Raw genomic sequence first — 8,051 nt, forward strand, 5'->3', positions numbered from 1 at the left:
GGTTACTTGTATGTGCCTAGTTATAGCCATGTTACATTACTACGTACACTGTATGATAATTTAATCAATACTATCAATTATAATAAATGTAACAAGTTCTTGGATATCAAACTTGATATGATATATATAGATATATATATATCTATATGTACAACATATGTACAAACATATATATATATATATATTACATATTATGGCATAACATGTAAAGAGCTCATATTTAGGCATACATGAAATTTAATAAATCGAAATACATTTTACGAATTAATTATACTCTCTATTATAAATGTTAAATGATACTTTAATCTTCTCTCATATCCAATGAAAAAAAACGTTAACTGTTATTGCACAAGTTTTTCCTAAAAAATTCCTCTTCTAATTTAGAACTAATTGAAACTTCTAATTTAATGTTTAGATAATGGGAAATCACAAAATCCTTAACACGTTGACTGCTATTTAGGTCATCGGTGACCTCAACATGACCAAAATAATAAAAAATAATAATTAGAGTAAATATCGATACTGATAAATTTTTAAATAATATCATTGGTTTTTATACGGATTTGTGAAGAAAATAATTACATACAGAACATGCAGAAATAATCTTATTAATACAAGAAAAATACGCATGATATTTAACGACGTTTTATCTGTACTAATTGCTTGATAAAATGGAATCTTTATCATCGGAAAATTTAACTAAATGCATCGTTAACTTCATCCTAATATCAGGAATAAAAATCTTTTTTGAGTTACTTGTTTGTATGAGCCGCCATTTAATTTACAACACAAGTAATCAGTAAAAGTTCTATTGCTAATTTCCTGTAATATTTTATGATTTTTCGCAGTAGTGAAATATAAGCAGTCAACTGATCAAACAAATCAACTACAGATTTAAATAAATTCTTATCTACTACCATTTTTTTGGACAGTTTGAAACAACTGATAATTGCATTAATAGTTTACAGCGTCGCTACGAAAAATGAATGCATTAAACATAATTATACAATTCTTTTTATTTGTTGTAATGAAAAAATTTCAACAAAATATGCATCCCATAATAAAAAATTCATCTAGGCGCCATGGGGAAAATCACGTTAAATGCGCCTTACAGTCAACGTGTTAAAGAACTCGATAATAAAGACCAATTGATGTCAAATGAAATACACGTTGCATTAAATATTATAAATTGTAGTTAATATCGTGCGCGAAGCTGATAGTTACATAAAATCATTGAAGTAACGTGTGCAAAAAAGGGTATCGTACTATATATCTACGTACAAGAAGATAAATGGTATATCTCACGTTAATTGGCAAAATATTTTCGTTAAAAACATTGATTAATTTCGGTTAAAATATCAAATTGAGATAAGAAATATGTGTATAGAAAAGTTAATAATATTTTTAATTAATCATTTGTATGTATAGAATAACAAAGTGATAAGAAGAGATATAGAAAAAATAATAATTTTCTATACAACATATTGTCGAACGCAAACGGAAGTTCCATTTAAAATTGAAACCGTTTAACCCGCTGCTTCGTATACTGCAATTTGATTGATCAAAGGGAACTGACGTCATCGTTGATAAGCTGCGCAATTGGAGGAGAAAAACAGCGGGCGTCTGCTGTGACAGTCGCATTCAGAAGCGTCCGACGCGGCGGTGGTGATCAGCAATCCCAAGCAATGGCCTTGTCGTCTCAGTCTCAGCTGGATGCAACAGCTGTAGAAAATTTTCGGGAGTATTTAAGAATACCATCGGTCCAACCGGACATTAATTACGGTGAGTAATACTATTATTGACGTTTATACAAATTATTTAGATTCGACGAAACGTCCCTTAATTTTTATTTCCTTCTTTGTTTTACCAAAGTTAAACGCGAATCGTGTAGGAATGATAAATGTATTGCAAATTGTGTCCCTACCTCTCGGTGTGTGGTTACTACGTGAATGGGGTCGATGAACGATGCGTTTCCTCTCTAAGGAAATTACATTTTTATTAATTGTATCGAAACACATATTCCAGACTTTTATGGTGCCATTCTATCGATTACATTATTCTATAACATCCAATTCTACCGACCCATTTCTAACCGGTATTTTTGAATCCGGCGAAACGGCGTAGCGTCTCAGACGCTATCGAGCCATTGTATATGCCCCACCCAACACACAATTTTATTTCTATTTTTATATTTTTCGAGCTCAGAGGATCCCCGCTAAGTATACGATAGTTTTTCAAACGTACCCTTCATTCGTTACTTATAAAAAAATCATCGTACTTTTCAACGAACCCAACGAAAGACCAGCCGAGGAGGTAAATCTTCCATTCGTCATTGAAATTCTAATTTTATTTTGATCATTCTTATCTTCATTTTGTTATATACAATACAGATTTGTTCGTTTATGTCATACAGATAACCGAATGACATTTTGTTCCTCCTATTTGTTTTCATTTTTATTAAAGATATACCGTGAATGCATAATGAAAAGGTAATCTTAATGATAAAATTGTTCAAAACATACCCAAATGTAATCTTCGAATAAATAGCGATAAGATAGTCATTGTTTTTCATGAGTTATTTATTTTGTATCAATCATGTATGTCACTTGTAAATTTTATCAGCTGTTGCTCATGAAAAGATAACATTTTTTCTTATATAACTTTGTCAATCATATAGTACTAAGGATATTTAATTTTCTATCAAATGAACAAGTCAAAATTAGTGCGACAGAGATATTTCAGTTCTTGTTAGATTAACATATACAAATATATTTAATTACAGATGCTTGCGTCGAATTCTTACACAAGCAGGCAAAGTCTCTCGACTTGCCAGTCAAAGTATATCATGTACATCCAGGAAAACCCATCGTGGTTCTCACATGGTTGGGTACGGAACCAACTGAACCAGCTATTCTCTTGAACAGTCATATGGATGTAGTGCCTGTCTTTGAGGTAAGTAATATAATTTGCAAACAAATATTATGAGATTACGAAGTTTGTTAATTGACTGTCCTTTTAAATTTGTGAATCAATATGATTATTGAACGATTGTTTACTAATTAAATAAATGCATTTTTTAGGATAAATGGACATATCCACCATTCAGCGCTCATATGGACGAACATGGAAACATCTATGCACGTGGCAGTCAAGATATGAAATGCGTTGGAATACAGTATCTGGAAGCTATAAGACGTATGAAAATGTCTAATTTACGCTTCAAGAGAACTATTCATATATCCTTCGTACCCGATGAAGAAATTGGTGGTAAACTTGGTATGAAGGAGTTCGTTCACACGAATGATTTCAAGGCTTTGAATATTGGTTTTGCACTCGATGAAGGAGTCGCTTCTCCTACCGATACATTCTTCATGTTCAATGGTGAAAGATCTATTTGGCACGTAGAAGTACATTGTACTGGAAATCCAGGACATGGATCCTTGTTATTAGATAATACTGCTGGAGAAAAAATACGAGTTATAATTAATCGATTTATGGATTTAAGAGCATCGGAAAAAGAAAAATTAAAAGACACTGAGAAATATCAAATTGGTGATGTTACGACAATTAATCTGACTCAATTGAAGGTATACAGCAAAGTATTCTATTTCTCATTCATTGTTTGCTCATTTATATTAAAGAAATAATTGAAAAATTATTATTCAGTTGTTAGTAGTATATTCAATATATTTAGAATATTTTATTTGATTTTTAATTATCTAATCAATATTTTTATATTTACATGTCTATTACATTAGGATTTTTACGATTCCTGTAAGTATTTAATGTATGCTGAATATTTGTATTGATTATTTTCTATATTGTTTTACATATATATATGTGGTTTTTGTTTTATTTTCATGTGTCATTTATTTTACATTATGAAACTAATTAAATATGTTTCTTTTTCAGGGTGGAGTACAAACAAACGTTATACCAAACGAATTGATCGCTATGTTCGATGTAAGACTTGATCCATCTGTCGATCACGACGAATTTGAAGCTAAGATCAAGAAATGGTGCGAAGAAACCGGAGAAGGTGTATTTTACACGTTTGAACAAAAAAATCCAAAAGTTGAGAACACCAAATTGGATGACACTAATCCATTTTGGATTGCATTTAAAAGAACATGCGATAGCTTGGATATAAAACTAAAAATAGGTATTTTCCCAGGTGGAACTGACAGTCGTTATGTAAGATCTGTACGTATACAAATTTTGTCAATAAATATTAATAATTGAAAGTACACATTTCTAAAAAGAATATTATAAAGAGAGAGATATATTAAATCGTTTTATTTTTACAGGTCGGTATACCAGCAATTTGTTTCTCGCCAATGAATAATACAAAAATACTTCTTCACGATCATGATGAATATTTAAACAAAGACATATTTTTACGGGGTATACAAATATATATGAAAATAATACCGGCAGTTGCAAATGTTTAAGTGCAATATCAAACAATTAAACGATATAATAAGGTCGCTGAACTACATTCGCTATATATAACAAAAGTGCAATAACAAGTTACCATATATATAATATAGTACAAGTTTATTATTATATTATATATTTTATTATGCGTACGAAAGCAGAAAATAATGTATTCATACATAAAATTAAGAAACATGAGAGATCAATGAAAACACGTAAACAAAAAAAAAAAAAAAAGCAAATAAGGCAAGTAATAATTTTCGCACGAATAGAGAGAAAGAAGAAAATACAAAATAAACGAACGAAGTCAGTCTATTATATCAATGAAATGAAAATAATTACTATATTAATATAAAGCCAAGATCAACCAGAAATAATAATAATTATTATTATATACACACAAATATATTAAAAATGACTACTGCATTTGTTCATCCAAGAAGAAAAAGAAGAAAAAAAGTAGTAGTCAAGCTTAATGTATTGTGAAATAATTAATAATATATAAATGTTAATCTTTATACGGATGAAAAATTGTGAAAATATTACTGGCCATCGTAATTAGTTGATGTTATAACAAGTTGATCGAAAATATACGAAAAGGTATGTTAAAGGAACCGCCTATTGACCTTAGCAGTATCAAAGGATATGCTAAAAAAAATCTGTGTTAAATTGCGCTAAAAGGTTATTACTTCGGATTTATTTGTGCCAGTTTAATTGGATAAAATGATCGGTGATAGTGTCGCGAGTATTCTATGTTGATTTGAAAGTCGATAAATCTATGTGCACGAATGGTGTATTCCCGCCATTGTCGTACGTAGTGGGTTCATTGTCGACCATATGCCGACCATCCCTTTCCAACAAAGTAATAGACTCGTCCGTCTTCTTCAACTTCGTTTTGATTATTTTATCGGCCGTATTGATGAAAATTGTGAATGATATTTCGTGTGATGGTGTTGAAAAATAATAACTACCACGATAGTTTGTCAAAATAACAAAATAATAAGCCGATCGGGAGTAAGAAGAATTTTTTTTCTTAGTGTATGGGTTCGGCCATTTTCCTGCAGAGGGGGATGGTGGGGTAAAGTGTGAGAAAAACATGCGGCCACTTCTTTCATTCGTGTCGATCGTTCGAATTATTTCACGAGCGAAATTGAACGAAAAATTCAAAATAATTGCTAGTACAAACGTACGAGGTCGAAAAAGTATCTAAAAGGTCATAAGAAAGTGTAGAAAAGATATCTCAAATAAATTCCTTTGTCAGCCATGTGCAAATGGTGTAGCATTTAAAAGATCCTCGGCGAACGAAGCGCACCGACCAATGAGCGCGGTCTCGGCTCGGTCACGTGACTTCGGCCGACCAATAAGCGGGACGAGATTTGAAATCGTGCGTGGTCTTTGTTCACGAGCCTACCGTCAACGTTACTTCAGTTCCGTAAAGGGGGCCTTGTGTCGGTGTCATTTTATACATGGTCGCTGCCGAAAATCTCATTATTTCCAAGTAAAATATATGTGTGAAAGTGGTGTTACGCTGAGTGGACGAGATACTTCAAAGACTGTCGATTATACGGTAAGTTAGGATTACTCTAATCTTCTCGTCGAAAGCAGGAGATAATAAAGAAACTAATTTTATGTGGCCGGCCCGCCACTGTCGTCGCCGCCACCACCGTCGTCACCGTTGCCGCCGTCTCGTACATCGATGTTTTTAGTTATTGTATTTGTCGTGTTCATTGTCGCCTTCTTCTAGTCTTTTTTCTTTGTCCAAGAAGTGTTGTGTGGAAATATTTTCTATTAGTGTTGCGAGTGCACGATATTGCAGGATAAAAGGGTCCGCCTTTTATTTTTATTACAGAAAAAAAAAGAAAAGAAAAGAAAAAACATATCCTGTTTATATTCGATCACGTTGATGATGATGTAGGTAGCACAGAAATCTAAACAAAATCATTTTCTATCCGTTCGCGTAAACGTTTCTTCTTAACGGTATAAAATAGACAATCTTCAGCAGCTCAATTTTTTCAACATTTAATCGATTAATTTTATTTTATCAATTTTATTTCAGTTACAATTCCTTCTCCAGTTAGTGAGAATGAGTATAAAAAGGGAAACACAATCCGTATTATACAATTCGTATATTATTCTTAAATTATACTCCTTTCTTCCTTATTTCCTCCATCCACCCCCCCATTTTTTATCTGTCTCTCCCCCCCCCCCGCCTCCCGCCCCCGTTAAAGTAAATATTCTGGAATAAGCGCGGGCATTTTTTGCCGCGCTCGACGAATTCATTCTGCCGTGCCTTTCTTTAGCTACATTCATTGTTATGGCAACCGTTTTATTTACCGTAAACGTAGCGCGACCGAGCAACTGAGAATAAACAATCGTATCGGTCGTGTCTCCACACCCCCCCCCCCCTCCTCCCGCCGCCCTTCACCACCCTCTCGTCCGCAACCAACACACATCACACATACCACACATATCCGACTGCCATATCATCATCAGCACATATCACGTATATGTGTAGTAAGTACGTGTACGATCGTACAAACCTGAATGAGTGATTCACCGCAGTGTGTAGGAGCGTAAAATTGAGCGGGAAGATGTTGGAGAGAAAATATCCGTCTCGTCTCCTTCGTCTTTCTCGAAAATGCGAATGTTTGTTTGTTGATCATCATCATCATCATCATCATCATAATATCTTCTTCTCTTTTTCTTACTTTTCGGTCGCGTTCTTCTTCAATGGTTTAGAACAATGAACGTACTACGAGATGTATCATTCTTTTTTTCTTCTCTCATTTTAATATCATTTGCGATTATTATTGATTATATTTATCGAACTATATGTGTTTTGAGTTAATAATAACGAACAATCGATAACTTAAAAGAAACTCTTCCCCCCCCCTTCCTTCCAAAAAGAAAAGAAAAGAAAACCGAAAACGAATCGTTTGTTTAGATATATTTTAAGAAAAATATTGTTTCCACTATTTGTGTTTCTTTTCTATTCGTTAAACGTGGATATTTTTTTTTATATTAATTTTTGTTAAAAAGATGTATATATGAGAAACAAAAGAAAAAAATCATTGCTCTCTTCGCAGAGGAGAAAGAAGTAGTAGTATTTGTGAAAAGAGAGTAGTTGAAAGGAACAAAAATAAAATACCATTCGTAATTATTACGAATTACAAAGGAAGTTTCTTCTCCTCCTCGTTCCATCGATTAAAACAAAAGGCTGGAGTTATAGTAGCAGTAGTAGTCGTCCAGACTGCTTTGGAGAAGAAGAAGAAGAGGAAGAGAAGAAGAAGAAAAAGAAGAGAAGAGAAGAGAGGAGAAGGAGTGAAGAGAAGAGAGGAGAGGAGAAGAGAGGAGAGGAAAAAGGAAAGAGAGAGAGTGAGGGCTCGTCGTCTCGCGCGCAAATAGATTCATTTTATGCGAGGCAAAGCTTATCGAGCGATCTACTTTACCGTTTCCACACAACCAGATATTTAATAATACAATAATCTTCTTTTTCCCCTTCTTCAAAAATATAGTAGTGTTAGGTAATGGTATAAACTTCTTACTAACAACTAACAATACAACAATATTTAATAATACAATAATCTTCTTCTTCATCTTCAAAAATATAGTAC

General features: G+C 32.9%; 2 protein-coding genes across 3 annotated transcripts in view; both read left to right on the plus strand.

The window, feature by feature from the left end:
* Window positions 1–1,685: 1,685 nt before the first annotated feature.
* Window positions 1,686–4,735, plus strand: LOC106788996 (aminoacylase-1-like). Its single transcript, XM_014752771.1, has 5 exons — window positions 1,686–1,782; window positions 2,783–2,952; window positions 3,081–3,587; window positions 3,913–4,203; window positions 4,308–4,735. Exons 1-5 carry the CDS (start codon window positions 1,686–1,688, stop codon window positions 4,449–4,451), a joined length of 1,209 nt encoding a protein of 402 aa, XP_014608257.1. The 3' UTR covers window positions 4,452–4,735.
* Window positions 4,736–5,186: 451 nt separating this feature from the next.
* Window positions 5,187–8,051, plus strand: part of LOC106788995 (bromodomain-containing protein DDB_G0280777-like) — an 18,780-nt gene continuing 15,915 nt past the window's right edge. For both annotated transcript variants that reach the window (XM_014752769.1, XM_014752770.1), the window contains exon 1: window positions 5,187–6,004. The gene's annotated coding sequence lies outside the window, so the exon portion shown is untranslated. The remainder of the gene's footprint in view (window positions 6,005–8,051) is intronic.

Source organism: Polistes canadensis, unplaced genomic scaffold (assembly GCF_001313835.1).
Source record: "Polistes canadensis isolate GaletaPanama2010 unplaced genomic scaffold, ASM131383v1 scaffold_160, whole genome shotgun sequence".
In the NCBI taxonomy this organism is placed as follows: Eukaryota; Metazoa; Arthropoda; class Insecta; order Hymenoptera; family Vespidae; genus Polistes; species Polistes canadensis.